We start from the raw sequence: 17,498 nt of genomic DNA, 5'->3' as shown, positions 1-17,498 counted from the left end.
TTATTAACGAATGAATTCAAAAAATTTCATTCTTTGTCGAGTTCCTACTACCCTCGGGCGAGCGGACAAGCCGAGGCCACAAACAAAATCTTGGTCACGATTATCTACAAGTCTTGTGGAGTTGAAGGGGAGGATTGGGAGGAAAGGTTATTGTCGGTACTGTGGGCCTACCGCATGACCTACAAGACCACCACGAGCCACACACCCTTCCAGTTGATGTATGGGCAGGAGGTCGTAGTCCCTGTGAAATTCATGGTAACAAGTTTGCGGATCGCTATTGATAATAAACTCGGGGATATGGAAAGCCTACGAGAGCGATTGCACGCCCTCAATAAACTCGAGGAGCGGAGGATGCTGGTACAATGGGCAACCGAGGTCGCGCAACAGCGAAGGAAGCACTGGCACGACAAGCACCTCCGGAAGATGGGCTTTACCTCGGGTCAGTTGGTGTTGAATATAATGGAAAAAATGAGATAAAACTAGTGAAATTTAAAGTAAAGCGGCTGGGGCCCTACAGAGTCCAGGAGGTTGGGGCGAATGGGTCAGTCAAATTGGGGACGCTCAACGACAGGGAGATTCCAGAGGCCGTCAACGGGTCCAAGCTGAAAATCTATCATGAATGGAGACAGGACACGAGCCCCACCCAACCTTGTTTGCTACGCCCATGCTGACAACCTCGACACACTTGAGTCCGCCGACGGTGACGGTTGCATCTATCCCTGCCTTCGTCCAGCAGAGGCCGCTAGTAGTGGCAACAGAGGAAGTGAGAGGGGCAGTCCGCACCCACTATAGAGGCGGAGGAATTGGGGAAGGATCAGACAAGTACTATGGGTGAAGAGGAATGTTGGCTGAGGGAGATGGAGATAACACCTATGTCGCCTAAGCCAGCTACTACTATTTCTCCCCCATGGGCGACTTCTGGGAGCAGGGACCCTCAGGAGGACATAGAGGTGGTAGACATAGACAGCTACGGTCTCCTGGAGATATAGCACATTCGACAGAAGTGCAGGGGAGAGAGTTGGCAATTGAACAGAAGACAAAGGTCCCGTCAGACAGAGTGGAGGTTCACACGGAGAGCAGGCACCCAGGCAGGGTAGACGTGGAGGCTTACCTCCAAGATGTGGTTGGTCGAGGGCAGACATACTTCCAAGAGATGGTGTAGACTTATCTGCAGGACGAGGTACGCAGAGGGCGGGAGGTCATAGCATCCCTACAGGCAGAGGCCTCATATTGCACCGCCCAGGAGTTCGAGCAAATGCTCAAGTTTGTACGGGAGGGGTGTCCTCAAGAATTTGCTGCCTGTTTCGAGAGAGGGGGATGACCAGAGACCGAGACAACGGAGATGCTAAATGCATGGGCAATGAGGGAGCCAGTAGTGGAGAGTAGGGTCGAGTCTCTTGGGAGGCAGGTTGAGTAGGCTTTTAGGGAGGAGTATTACACTCCTCGCCGTACGGAGCACATTTCTGTAGGGCATGAGATTGCCCGAGTGGCCGCGGAGAGAGATCGGGAGGAGCTGACCACTAGAGTCGCGGAGTTGCAGAAAGACTTGGAAGCCGAAAGGGCTCGGTTCACCACGAAGAGGGCTTAGTTCACTGTCGAGAGAGACCAGTTAGCAGCAGAGTTGGAGACTGCCAGAACGGAGAAGATGACCCTGAGTACGAGTTTGGTGCAAGCTAGAGAGACCATGGATGAGAAGGAGAAAAAGGTATTGGAGGCTGCCAGGATGGTTAAGCTTGCCATAGAGAACATGAAGATTGCAGAGTGAGACTTGAGGATATGGACACAATAGGTGTACGACCTACGAGCACAACTAGCATCAACATCTTCCTCAACCCCGCCACCTACTGTTGATTCAGGGATGCCTTCTCAGCGCCCTTCTTCTTTTGTTCCTTGATTCTGTCTTTGATAGTCATGTATGTCACCCCTATTTTGTTTTGAGTCGTCAGGAGACGACTTCTTTTTTGGGGGGGATGATGTAGTCGAGAATAATCAATTATGTTATTGTGTCATCATTATGTTGTGTCATCATCGGTAATTGTGTGTTATGGGAGTCAGTTAGTTCACTCGAAGGGCAGTTGGACGCGATGGTTGGTCGCACCCCCTCGGGTATTATATATTGTATCTTGTTCCCTCAGGAAATCATCATTGTAACTGGAGACTATATGAAGGAAAATATACTTGTTCTTTGGAGATATAACAGTTATCTTATGGCATACTAGCATCTCTTATTCTGTACTGTGCATTTACTTCTTATGTCTCTGAAATAGTTTCCATAGGCGAAACAACCTAGACGTCCTCTATTACAAAAAAGAAGTAGCTCATATGCATTTCTTTACCCATAGGTTGAAAATTTGCTTGAAAACTCACTAACTCAAAAATTAAAAAAAGCTCAAAAACTTTTTAACTCTCTAGTTTTTGCAAGAAACATATCCCAAGTCACCTATCTAAAAACTTGAAGGTGAATTTTTGCAGAAATTCAGCAAGTTAACTGCCAAAAACTTGTCAAGAAATAAAAACGACCTCAAAAACTGATCAACTGCAACTGGTTCTGGTGTGCAAGCACATGATTATTTCATTGTGCCTTGAAATTGCAATTGCATATGCAAATGCCCTTTCCATAGTTGTAAGATGTCCTCACCTTTATTCATAATAGTGGTCTGCCGTTAATTTTCCTAAATAAAACAACCCTCACAACTACAAATAAAAAAGGCATTAAAATGGCCACAATCCTAAACTTAATGCATTTGTCGCAAAAATGTGACAACCATGCATTTGCTAAAAAAATGTGACGACTCCACCTTGGTTTTGTTCTGGATGGACATTTTCAACGGTTTACTGTTTAATTACTGCAATTTAATTTGTGTTTCTAATCAATGCTTGATTGTAAGAGATAAATTATAGGTTAAAAATTTATTCTATAAATTTTACAAATTTATGTCCTAATAGTAGAGATTCTCTTTGTGCAATCTTTTGGAAAACTATGTGAAATCTTGTTAAAAGATTCACAAAAGGTTTTGTCCTTGTTCATGAATATAATGGATTATTCCAAGATATAATGAAGTTTGACTTCTATTCATTTTTTGGTTTTGTGCTTGTCTGTAGAATTACAATAGATTGTTGTTAGTGTTTTATGGTTTTTTAATCCAAATTTAATTTGCCCATGTAATATGTTTTATTTTTATATAAAAATGAAATGAACAAAATTATCCTTTAAATTACAATAGCTTTAGCTTGGTTGTAGAATTTAGTAAAAGTTTTTTATGCTTGCTTGCAAAAAATTCAATGGTGTTTATTTGTGCTTTAGGTTTATTGTTTAACATTTTCACCAAGTTTTGATGAGTTTTTGTTGAGTTGTTGAATCCACATCAAATTTGCGCTGGGTGTTGCAAAGTGTAAGAACTCCTGGCAACCTTATGCTAAATTTTTCTTAATCCAACTACTCAGCTGAAGTACATTTTGTCAAACAGTTGTATACACTCGTATAAATACTTCCTGTTATGGTCTTCTAAGATGTTTGTTTGCAGGTTTGTAGATACAATTTCAGAATTGCAGGATTTTTGGAGTTTGTTAAGTATGCCATGGTAGTTATCAATTGAGAGAGAAATAAATGTATTGTTGGAACAGCTTCATTACAGAAAAAACATAATAAACTGATTACGGAAAGTAATTGTGTTAAACAGTTTAAATTTATTTATCAATGCATCCAACTCTGAAGATACTACAATGTAGTTCACAACAGATATAAGAAGTGTATAAGAGAACCTGGCATGTTAGCAACAACAGCGTGTAGCACTCTTGCGGAGATACAGGTTGATGTATTCAGAAAAATATTAATTGATATTCCATTGGAGTTATCCAGCTTTAGTGCCTGTTCCCACATATGCACTCCAGTATACTGATTCAATGCCACCAAATGTCTCTGTCAATTGTTCATGTGAATTTCATAAAACCTCTTTAAGCAATTGGAATTCACTAATTTCCACGACCAGGTAGCAGTGACTTATTCTATGGTCCTTAATCTGCTTACAAATCTCTGGAGAGGGGTTGGAACGATTTCGAAGCCACGAACAGAGAAAGTGGCTGGTGTTGTGCCTGTGTCTCTATTTGTAGAGACGATCCTTATATCTCCACACACAAAGTGAATCACAATCAGGAAGAAGTGGAAGAAGTCCGTCCATGTAGAAAGAGTCTCCAGCACCAAACTCAGGGATGCCAGTAGTAGTAGTTTAATTTATTCACCCAACACTTTCCTTAAGCCACATTTGCACCAAGTCTGATCTTTAATTCTCTCTATAAGTGGATGAAATTTGCCCTGAATTGAAAGAAAATTGATAACAATTTGTTTGAATTCTGCTGCTTAGATCTGCTCCTCTTGTTCCTTGCCTTGGATCAAAATAGTTTGATGTTTGAAATGAATGAATTTGTCCTTGCTTTATACCATCCTCACACTTGAAATTGCATCCATACCTCTTAGCCCAACTTGCATTATATTTCAATTTTTTTGAATTTTGAATGCAAATCAATCATTAGCTGACTTGCATTTTTGTGTTTTAATTTGATTTTCAAAGATTTTAATTTTGTCATTAAGGGTCGACTTGAACTTAACCCCCCCCTAGCGCTATTAGGATGGGATCAAGAATTGTGATGAGTGATAGGTGATGGTGCCTAAGGAGAGGTGGGAGCTAAATTGTGGTGTAGGTGGAGTTTTAAGCGCTAACACATGATTGTCCTAGATTGATGAGAGCCAAACCTTGGTAGAGCTCGATTTCAGGTCGCTAATCCTTAATTGAGCTAGATTATACGTTGCTAGTCCTTAATTGAGCTAGATTTTAGGTCACTAGAACAAAGTTGAGCTGGATAAAACATTGATGACAATTTCCAAGTGGAAATTGTTGAACACCCAGCAGGACTGAGAGAGGGGGGGGGAGGGGGTGAATCAATCCGGAACTTCAAAAACAATTATTAATTAACTTATTCAATATCAACACATCAAACAAAAACACACAAACACATGAACATCAGATTTACGTGGAAAACCCAAACAAGGAAAAACCACGGTGAGAATCTAACTCACAATATGAATAACAATGTTTACAACATTTTAGGCTTTTAGCCAAGGAGCACCAACACCTGAAGGACTCATAGAACTAAGGCACACTGCCTTAGGCAAGATACAAAAAGGACTTGTGTAGTTGAAAAACACTTCTTCAGGACAAGATACAAAATGTTGCCGAAGGACTCACTATCAATCAACAATGAATGAAATAGTTGAACTGAAAATGAGAAGGATTCTCCTGATCATGAAATTATCCTTGAACAATAATCAAGCGACCAATAACATGGCAAACATCTCTGATAATCTCCACTGTCACAACACTATGTCTGGCAAAATATATCAGCTTCAAAGCTCTTCCCAAACTGACTTTTGAATCACCACAAACTCAAATTATTCGCACACTTCTCACACAATTCACTTCTCATCCATACTCGATTCATCCTTCTGCACATCTTATATATGAGATACAACATTGAAATCCTAATCAAGGGTCAGCCAAAACAGAATAGGCAATATTACACAAAATAAACCACCTGAACCAGAAATACTTGGATTGGTCCACTCCAGGAGAAAGAGGGAATTAGAATACAACCATCCCATGAAAGATCAACAAAACGCACACACTAACATATATCATAAAAGACGTTACAAAGTATATAGTGTAGATTTAATCAACTAGTCGGCCAAATAACCACTTCCAATGCAAAATACTCCATGCAGTTCTCCACAAACCAAAGTGAGACCCAAATAAGCATCTCAACACATCTTCCAATACATATCTAGACCAAAAGAACATGATCCACTAAACCGCAATGCAATTAAGAACATATCTAAAGGGCACCAAAAGCATTCTGGACCACCCTGAATATAGGATGACACAATTAACACCAAAAAAGTATCCGGACCAAACTCTATCCAGATAACCAAGTTTTGAAAAAGCATATCCAGACCAATATCCATCTGGATAACCAAGTTTGACATAATGACAACCATACAAGCTCATGCTAACAACAATCTCCAACAAAAACTTGGGGATTTTTCTAAGAAAAAATCAATTTGAACTTTTAAATCCACAACCTAGTTTTTAAATTGCACTCCTCACAAAGAATTTCACTTGAATTATTTCAAAGAATTTACAAAATTTTCTCATTATTTCCCTCCTATCAAGGTTGAAATATTTGACCTTGATAAGGAATTTTCCTTGTCTAGGGATCAAATTTCCATCATTTCCACGTTTAGCACTCCTAAATCCTTTCAATTTGACTTGATAACAACTTTACAATATTTTTACAATTTTCAGCACCTTGACAACATTTTAGCAATTTCGACAATTAAACAAGATTTTGCGACTTTTGACAACTTTTGTCAATCCACAATCCTGTAACTTATTGACAAGCCCTAGATAGAGATTTGGTGACTTAGTGACATTCCTAAGGGCAAACTTGCAATCAGAGCTCAAAACTACTGCCAAACTAGCTAAACCCTAGAAAACGACTAGACTACTAAGCAAAAAGAGGGGGTCCCCATTTGCAACGGGGTGATGTGTGAAAAGGTCACAACAGTAATAATTTGTACAAACTACTAGTTTAAATTTTGTAAGGAAGAACTAAGACTAATTTTTCTTATATGTTGATGCCAAAAAGAAATTTAGGTTGAATTTGCACATTTTTCATGATCTTCCATTGGCTTCTGAGTTAATTGGGAATTAATCATTAGACCTGAATTTGACAATTGTAAGAGATTTGACTGAATCTGTTAAGTCCGAGTCAAATCAGTTTGTATGGGTGCCAAGAAAGAGAAAAGGCAAGAAAGTACATAGGAAAATGTGTGAGTCTTGTTCATATTTTGGAAGCTTAGACTCAGAAAATCAAGTCCTGGTTCTTTCATAAATGTTGAGATCATATTTGATGAGCACAAGATCTTGCCAATCAACATCAACGGACTTGTGAGGTCAAGGATGAACTAACAAAAACATGGAATCAGTCCATAGATGCAATACACTTGAATGATATTATTAATATCCTATCAAACAACTATGATCAAAAATTAAAGTGGCAAGAATTGCACTGATAAAAATAATACTATTCTGTGCAAACTATGCCAACCTATTTAATGTTGTGGTTACTAAACTCTAATATACGACCCATATCACCTAAAAGAGATTGTGTCCTACAGTGGGCTCAATGTATGGGTCCATACAAATTAGAGTTCCTCCTCTCAATAATCTTAGAGATGCCTGGAAATTTGCAACCAAAATCAAAAGTTCCATATATGCCAACAAGAATGTGAAGCCGAGAACTCAAGAGCAACACATAGAATCCAACAGTTCCAACCTTGCCAAAACCAGCAGCATAACAGGCAGTGTCAAATGGTTAAGTAGTGTAGCTTTCACATGTGTACTAACCAATATAATGATAAATGTTTTGACAACAAATGTTTATCTAAGGCACAAATCCCTTCCTCATCTGCAATACTTGTCATCAATGGTAAACCTATCCTAAATGACATCAAACTGGAACCACCATTTCTCATGACCAAGACTGCTAATTTGATCATATGGTGACACAGCTTTTGGTTTGATCTTCTCTTGCACATCACATGCATGTTATTCAATGTTAATGATTGTCAAAATTCAAAAACCTTTACAGGACCTAGTAAGCTTATGTTCATAATCTTGACCGTGTTGGAAATTTTGGGATATTGCTTCTCAACTATCCTTCAAAGGAACATGAATTTATCATATATTATATTTTCTTTGCCAACCCAAGCTTTATGGAAGATGATGATAGACAATACCAACAGATATATGGGGAAGGTAGCAAGAAAAGTAAAACCAAGACAACCCAAGCTTTATGGAAGATGATGATAGACAATACCAACAGATAGTAACAAGAGCACATATATCTGGAAACAATTGTGTTCTATCCAGCTGTAAAAAATGTGGATGAAATCATAAAATACAACAATTTTCAAATATATGTTGAGAAAATGAGGATCTAGAGAAATATTCTCAAAAAACTATGAGCACATTTGTCCAACAAATGGCTAAATGAAGAAGAGATGAAGAACATAACTCAATAGGCTAAATGTAAACATGAATAAAGAGTGAAAATTTACCAAGCAACATGTTTAGTTGAATTTTGCCAACCTAAATGTCAGTGGAGCAAGGGAGTTCATGATAGAAATACTAAGTCTTAATAAACTTGATCCTAAAGATGGGCTTAAATCAACCTCTTTTTTGATTGAGTGAGCCTAATGACATGCATGAAAATCAGAAAATTAAACAAACTAAAACATATAGCACAATCCCTTTATTCCTCTGTGCAGGTGTGCTGGTGTACATGAGTTTTACTTCTATTTGACAATACATTTAGATTACAATTTTTTGTGCTAATATGAGGGTAGGAACAGACCTCATAAATGCCTGGATATAGCCATAATTCTGTTGACCACATTAAAGGTCCCCTGCAAAACATATTTCAAGCATTAACTTTCTGTGTACTTTACAAATCAATACAAGAATAATATATTTAAGTGAACATCAACATGCCATGAGAACTTATCAAAGCACAAGGCCCATTAGACATACTTGCATAGAAAGTTCCAGAATAAGCATACCCAACATAGAAATCTACTTTTGATTTTACTCATGAACTAAAATGCGCTTATATGTTATATGTTACTGACCTTTTGTTGAGTTTCCAAAGAGCAGTGTACAAATTTTCAAAGGATATTAATTCTCTTAAATACATATATTTGATGAAACATATCCAAGTTGTCTTCAATTCCACTTTGCTTGTGGTTTTGCACATTTATTTGAAGTTTCTTAAATCAAAATATTACAATGTGACATAACAAGGGAAATTACAAAAGCAATTATGACATTATGATGTCTCAATAGCATTGTTGTTTGCACCCCAAAGTTTCATTCAAAGCTACTCAGCTCCATAGTATTAATATTCTTGTTGCCATGAATCATGTGCGTGTCTTATTAATAAATTTGTAGAGAAACGATTCAGCTTTCTATCAAATGTTTTTTAATCTCAAATTGATTTTGTCAAGATGGATGAGATATCTGTGGACGGATGTAAAGTCAAAGAGGAAATGCTAAGATCCTTACAATTTAACAAAGTATTAAAACATCTAATGGTACTATTAAGTGAAAGGCTAGAGGCACCAAGAGGAAATTAAGCAATTATGTAAGAACCCCTTCACGTTCTGCACAAAAAACTCAGTTGGATTGGTTTAACATTTTGTCAAACACTTGGCGTGTAAATGTTTGAACTCTGATTTCTGAGTGTTTATGTTTTTGGAAGCTTGTTTTGAAGGTTCTCAATGCTGGTACATAAACAATTGCATAGAAAAGATTAACAAATGATTGCATAAACTTATACCAACAATTTAATGCCCAAATATGCCTTTATTATCACCACAGCAGTTCTGATTACACTGATAATCACGTCTGTTACAGAGTATATCAGACTGGTATAACTGAAGGAAAATGCATATAATGATTCCATAGATTTGAGTACACAATATGTCTAAGAGATACTCGGTTGATTGCTTTTTCCCCCAGGCATAAAATGAGATCATACAAAGCAATGTATTAGCTGATATAGATGTGACATCACTGCTGCTTCTGGTGATGGAATGTAGCTGATATAAATCATGCACAATAGCTCATTTGATGCTTACGATTCCTCCAAATGAACCCTAGGTGACGAAGTCAATGTATCCCAATAGGCAGCGACCCTCATAGACATAAATTGCTGATATGAATGAAGTCCAGTCACCTGGAGATAAATCTGACATGCAGAGATGAACAACACCAAAGTCCACGATTTCTTTAAGTATGATGGCTCAACAAAAGGACATTCCAAACAATTGAATCTCTCAAAATGGTAATGACCAACAAACCCTAAGCAATCAGCCAATGTATCAAGTCTGATCAGCCTTCAAACATGTTCCAATTCCTTCAATAATGATGTTGATGCTGATGAAGATTAAATCCTAAGCGGCCTGCAAATGTCTTGAAATTGCCCTCAAACAAATCTTCTGCATTTGATCTTCAAACCCTAGCAGCTGTAAGCCTGCAAATCAAATATCATTTCCAGCTCCTTCTCAATGCCAAATACCTACAATAAGTTCAATGGTAAACCCTGGGTGGATTTACCTCTCCAAGTGGTGTTGGGTTTTTGTCCAAACCACTAAATTCTAAGGGTTTTCGTCCTCAGAACCAGGTGAACCCAATAGTTACAGCAGAAAATGGAAATTCTCCAACAGTAGCAAATATACTCAAATGATGCTTCTAAACTGAAGTTAATATTCCTTATAAAGATCTTTTGGAAGTTTCTAGGCCTTTCTCCACTTTTCCCTTTTTTATTAATTTATTTCTTCAACTTGGCCGCTTCATATGTGGGAAATATATTTAATTTTTATTTAATTTTATTTTCCCACTTTATTTCTTATAAAGTCACTTTTATAATATTTTACTTTTTTAATTAAAAAATAATATTGTAATCATGAAATTTCCACAGTCCATAATGTTCCAGCTTTTTCTTCTTGATTTAACCATGTAGATTTTTAAAGCCCAATGTTTCGGATCAAGCTCTATGATCCATCATCAGGGAAAGAAAGCATGAGAAGAGAGAAACGTTGGGCTTTAAAAATCTACACAGTTAAATCAAGAAGAAAAAGCTTAAAAAGTAATATTTTTGCCTTTATAAATAAAGTGACTTTCTTTCCTTAAATAACTTTTTAAAAATAGAAAGTTTATTTGTTCCTTCACAAATGACTTCAATGTTGCACATTTATTAGCTCCAAATTTGGGGACATTACAAACTACAAGGATAGGAAAATTCAGGTAAATAATATCTTGATAAAACATTGGTTTTATATCATTAAAGAAGCTTCATCTACTATAGTGATACTATATTTTTACAGGTCTGCGTTACCAATTTGGGTCCTAGGGTCTACTGGATTGGGTTTGGTCCAGCCTAAATAAAGGTCCAGATCTGGTTTGTATTGGAGGCTGTCCAGGGTATCATCCCAATGCTATAGGTTCGTTCGGGATGAAACCAAGTGAATCCACAGCGAATTTCACTGTTTTTCACACTTAAATAGCAAATTTTGACTTGATTTAAAAAAAATTCATCTAATTTGGCCTTTGATTTTTAACACCTCCCCAAAAACAACCACCCACATCCTCCTACCCCCCACCCCCTTGGGAAAACCCTAAAATATGGATTCCAAAACATTTTGAAAACAAAAGTAAAGTCATTTCCTTTATTGTGAATGCAAAACAAATATAGCATTCATCCTTGCTGAACTTCCACCTTGCTTGCCATTGCATGAATAGAGTTGAAGATTGATTAGTGAAGGTTCCAAAGAGGTTGGTTTTCTATTCCTACACATTTGCAAGAGCCCATCTATTGCCAAGGAGATCCTTAAAGAAGATTTCTACAAATTAAGTGGGGTATTTTCAAGTTTTTTGGTTTTTTTTTTCTACCTTTCTACTTTTTAAAAATAAACTCCCTTATTTTTCATTCTTCTATGAATCTTATAACACATGCTTAATTTTTTTTAATAAGTTAAGTTGCATATATATTTTTTTGTTTTCATTTGTTTCAATATTTTGAATGTGTTGTTTATTGAGCTTGTTGTCAATTACAATGGCAATTGTCTCTAGCACCAAAATAGACCCAAATTCTCCCCTTTGGAAAAATGTTGCTATGGTACAGCTTCCAAGTGGTGGAGATTATGTTTGAATTTTGCAATGAGTGTTATGTTAGGTATCCAACCTCATACTGTTAGACAAAAGGCCATTTTGTAATACATCCTTGGACTGGACATCAAAGTTCCCCACCCCCAAAATGGTGTACCCCATTACACAAGCACAAATCCTAACATAAATTAATGAGCAATAAAAAGAAAATCAAGCGGCAAATCACAAATCAAATCATCCCTTGTTAAAGAAAAGTTCTTGAGGAACAAAGCCCCCTCCACTGCTTTCTAATCTTCAACCTATAGGGAGCCACCCCTTTTTGGCCACACCTAAGGAACAACCTGTAGCCTTTACACATAAGAGATCAAAGGGATCGGTGGAAATGGAATTTTAAAATGAGTTTAAAAAGATTGTCAATCAACACATAGAAAGATGTCTCTATGCAAATGAATTGGGTTTGAATTTTGTTCACTCACCATTTTGGCAATAAATGATGAGAACAATTCCAAAACGATACAAGGGCTTAGGTTTTGAGTAAGTGCGTAGAACCTTACTGGAAAAAGAGGTGAAGTTCATAAAGGGATCATTGAAGTCCATAAGTGATTTATGGCTTGAATAAAGGTTATCCATTGTTCGCGACAGATGGAAGGGTGCAAGAAATTGGCCATTGATCAATGTTATTCTAGTGTCCCCTAGAGGAGCAATGGATTGTGAATGGCAGCTGAAAGATGGTGTGTTTATTGCTAACATTCTCGTGACAACTATTGAGGGAGTGTGGTCTCAAAATGTTATTCAAATCATAACAGACAATGCCAGCAATTGTAAACCAGACATTTTATTAGTTGAAGAGTATTATTCACACATATTTGGACACATTTTGTTGTCCACTCCCTCAACTTACTACAAAAAATTGGCACCAAAATTGATTGGATCAAATACGTGTATGATGAGGCTAGAGAGATACAAATATTCATCACCAACCGCCATATGTCACGAGGTATATTCAAAACATCATAGCATCCATTTGTACGTCTTTGCTTGGTATTGCATAGGGTTAAGGGACCATAGACCTGAAAATTTTGGTGACATACCAAGACTAGAGTGGTATTTACCTTCCACGCTAAGTCAAACAACATTGAAATGGAAATATTTCAAAGGCTAAAAAATTAGTACTCTATACCAGACAAAAAAGTTTAGCAATTAATTAGGACTGCATCCATCTCAAAATTGGGTAGCAGAGATGCTTAAAGGAATAGTGTTGTTATGTCCTCCATCACCGATCACCCAAATAATTCAGCTCAGCTATGAAAATTTGACCACAAACCAAATCAATGCATGAGTATAGGAAATCAAAAGATTCATTGACTAACTATAAGCAAGAGTTCTCTCCATCTTGTCCTTCTAGATCATCTCCCTCAAAGATATGTAGAATCTAAACTAGCTCACTCAAACTAAAGTTGACTCCTCCCTTATACAGAAGCAATATTGCATTGTAAAGAAAATCTCGTTGCTCTCAACATAGTTTGTAATGTCCCCACTTTGAAATATAATTTAATAATAAAATTAAAATACAAAAAAAATTAAAATTAAATTAAATTAAAATATAAAAGAAAATAATTAAAATTTGATTAAAGTTAATGAATGGTCAAAAGGCATGAAATGATAAGTTGTGAATCCCCCAAATATGAGGTATAAAAGGGAGAGGAGAACTCATTTGAAGGAGGGATAATTGGGGAATCAGAAATGCAGATCTGGTTGTGAAAGGTTGTGTCCCTTTCAAAGGGCAGAAATAATGAAAAGTTGCACTCTTTAAAAGGGTGCTAATGGTGAAAGGGTGTGTCTCTTGCCAAAGGGCATACATGATGAAGAGGAGTGATCTCTCCCTCACATTGAGAGATATAAAGGAAAGGAATCAAAAGCATCCAGTGACATCACCATCGATCAGATCAGATCAGATCTGTTATTAAGTTACAGGCAGTAACATCTTTGTTCTTGGTGATATGCATGGGGATGCCCTGAATATGTATGCTTAATATATGAAGCCTGATAATGTTCTTATGCATAATTTATTAGTAATATTAATATAGACTGCAATATGCATGACAGTCATACTTAATTTCATATACATTCATAGTACATGAAAGACTATTATATATATATAACCCAGTCCTTAGTCTTCCGCTAATGCCTACGTAGGGATAGGGGGTTTGTGTAGGGAAAGGCGGAATAATTCAGTCACTAGATGGGTAAGGACATATATTTCTGAAGCCTTGAGGGAGAGTCCCGAGATGGGCATAAACATGTGTTCCTAAGAAACCTTGAGGGAGCCTGCTCATAGACTGTTTCCAAACGCCTTAGCACAGTAATTCCACCATCTTCTGTAGGGTTAGGGAAGAAGCGAGGGCAAACCCTAAATTTAATTAGTTATTTATTGCATTATATATACTTCTAATCTCAATAACCTAATTTAAGACATAATGATGTTAAATGATGTATGTAACTATTGGGAAACAGGTAGTATTCCAATAGGGGACATTACATGGTACTTGAACCTCCTTTGTGGTAACTAAACTTCCAGATATTAAAAATTGATGTTTGATCCTAGGGTACCCAAGGAATACACATGCATCATTTGTCTTATTAGAATTCATAAAGATTTATTCATTACCTGTAAATTTATAAGATCTAAGTTCTTATTTAAGGACTAAATTGCTCAAGTTCTCATCTATGAACAAGGATGTCAAAGAACAGTTTTGACCAAAACTATCAATCAATAGATATTTTTTTGCTAGTATACCTTGGTCTCACGAATGCCCCAATAATGTTCACTAAGATATGAATAATATCTTACATACCTTTATCTAGAGAAGCATGTAGCTAATACTACATATGACACCATTTTAAAATTTAGCAAATTAGACAAAGAGCATAAATGCGTTCTTGAAGTAGTACTTTCTTGTAGTAAGCCAAGCTTTATGATAAACTATCAATGTTTGATTTCTTCCAAAAACAATTGAATCAGTATGACACGTTTGTGAAAAAGGGATAGTCATGCTAAAAACATTCAAATAATTGGAGATTTAGCAACTCAACCTAGCATTTGTGATAAGAGAGTGACTAAGATATGCAATACAGAAAAAAAATGAATGTTCAACAATACACACAAGAACAAAACTACCTGTAAGAATTTATATACAATCTTCATCATACAATAGGAACACAACAAATCATAGAAGCATCCCCAAGGGTTAGAAGATCCAAAAAGTCGGGTCAAAACATATTGGACGGCTAGGGTCATAGTGTTCTATGTTCTCGAAAGTGTTGGTAAGGGGCTAGGTGATAGAGTTTGTCATGATGTGTTAGAAAGTAGAGAAGATGGAATTATGTCATAAGGATGATTGAGATGATTTGGAGCATGTCAAGACATGTCGAAGACAAGTTCAGACCTTCCAAACAAGTGAAAATTTACTTGTGACAAATTCACCACATGCCATAGGTAGCAAATTCACATCTCCCATGGTTAATGCACCTGATCTATGGCACATGTGAAAACTCCCTAAGTGGGACTCACAATTTCGCCAAAACATAGATAAATGTGGAATACAAAGAGTTTTTGTTGTTTGTTTTTCCAATTTGTCATTTGATCTTCTATGTTTTTAAGGTAGGAGGATGAAGCAATGCCACATAATAGTTATTCACAAAAAGTAGAAGGTTGGCTTTCATATTGAATGATGGTTTTAGTCAGAGTTCCGTGACTCGCGGCGAGTCACGCGAGTCAGCGGGCTGGGTGACCCCTGCCGGGTCACGGTGACCCTGACCCAGGCTCGGACGGGTCAGGGGGCATGACTCGCCGAGTCAGGAGAGTCACGCCCTGACTCTCCGAGTCCGAGGGTCGTGACCCGGCATAATGCATGTGATCCAAAAGTTTTCATGTCAAAACATGTGTTCAAATAAATTATAAACAGTTCGATTGGGCATTAGGAAGTTCTCAATATTTTGGATATTGCTTGATTCTTCATCACCTCATCAAAGTGACTCTTACCAGGTTCTTTGCTTATCAAATAAATTGCATTTCCAGTTTGAATGTGTGAGTCTATATCTGTCATATGTTCTCAGACAATCTGAAAGTGTCCATGTCTGTTGGTCAATATAATTGATGTAAATCGGCTATGTAATGAGCCTATTTGATTCATTAATGAAGGAGTTATAAGGCTGTCCATTTAGACAGTGTTATATGATGCTTGCCAATTATTTGTCTTAATGACAGTCTGCTGTAACCTTTATTTTCTGCATACCATTTTATGTCAATGAATCAAACTTTAGGAATTGTGGCTGCACTATCATTCTAGATCATAGTTTATGTTTAGCAAGTCACCTTATTTACATTTCTACGCATGTGATGGATGTATGTTTATGTATGTGATCAAACTAGCTTCTATTTGATGATGTTATAGTGTCTTTAAGCTTAATTCAATAATGGGTGTATGAAACAAGTTTTAGATCGTTAAAAATCTCTAAATTTCAAGGGCTTTCTTATTTTGCCGAATCATTGCCGAGTCCGAGCCGAGTCACGAGTCGAGTCAGCCTTGCCGAGTCAGAGCCGAGTCTGAGTCTGGGAACTTTGGTTTTAGTACATCTTGCAATTGTAACAAGCATGATTGTAGGGTTGCATTGTGACGGATGTTTTTCAAGTGTTCTAAGAACTTCAGAGTTGTTGTAGCTCAAATATGCCACAGTGGCATTGTAAACATCTATAAGCTATTATTCATAGTGATTTGGGGAGCCTATATAATGCAAGAGTATAAAGCATATGTTCTATTTTGTGTAGCAGTTTGTTGTGGGCAAGCTTAACTTGAGCGCATGTGTATTGTTTTGTTTGGGAAGTTTTGGTATCCTACACACCCTATGCATTTTGACACAACACTATTTGACCTTGTACAAATCTTGTTGGTTGGCACATGACTTTATGAGAGCATCTCAACCTACACGCAAGCTTTCCCTTGTGTTGATCTTGGAGCTAGCCTTGCTCTAGCTCTTGTGCATTCTTGCATGATTCGCATAACTTTACATGTTTAGATTTCACACTTTTGAGTTTAATTGCACACGAGTGTCTTGGAAAAGTCTGCATAGATGTATGTGAGGGTGGTTAGTCATTGTCATAACAACTTTTGTTAGATGGAAGCAATACGATTTTCTAATGGTTTGTGAGTTCTAGAACATTAAAGGATCTCAAATTCGAATTTATTAAGGAAAGACCCAATTGTTCTAGTTGTAGACTACACATCTCTTCTTTGCTGATTGCATTTCCTCTTGAGTGCACATTTATGGCAATGAGTTGCATCAATCCTCCATATCAATGCAAATCAATATTGGTGTTGCTACTATTTATTGGGATGCAAAGTCATTTGAAAGGGTTGGCTAGATGGATTAGCAAAGGCAAACTAATTTGGCTAAGCATGTTTCTTGAAGAGTGTGATTTTGCATGTAAGAGGATTTTGGGTAGAGGTTAAAGTGAAGCAATTGTAGTGTAGATAGTCTCTATGCATATTTCTCAAGGTTAAGGTAGCATAGTGTTGTTGGGTTTCACACAATAGAGGCCCATTGTAATTCATTCATTTTTGTCATTGAAATTTGTTGTTTGTATTGTTCGATCTCCATTTTCTTCCTTGTGCCTTCCATTTGTGTGCTTTACATGTTTTTTCACTAATTGATCATTTG

General features: G+C 37.1%; 1 protein-coding gene across 6 annotated transcripts in view; it reads right to left on the bottom strand.

The window, feature by feature from the left end:
• The window catches only part of LOC131077284 (protein PTST homolog 3, chloroplastic), a 183,102-nt gene that overhangs the window by 8,457 nt on the left and 157,147 nt on the right, over positions 1–17,498 (bottom strand). For all 6 annotated transcript variants that reach the window (XM_058014743.2, XM_058014748.2, XM_058014747.2 and 3 more), the window contains one exon: positions 8,470–8,521. In XM_058014743.2, the coding sequence (XP_057870726.2) occupies positions 8,470–8,521 (52 nt within the window). The remainder of the gene's footprint in view (positions 1–8,469; positions 8,522–17,498) is intronic.

This window comes from Cryptomeria japonica, chromosome 8, assembly GCF_030272615.1.
Source record: "Cryptomeria japonica chromosome 8, Sugi_1.0, whole genome shotgun sequence".
Lineage (NCBI taxonomy): Eukaryota > Viridiplantae > Streptophyta > Pinopsida > Cupressales > Cupressaceae > Cryptomeria > Cryptomeria japonica.
This window is presented reverse-complemented; position numbering and strand designations above follow the sequence as displayed.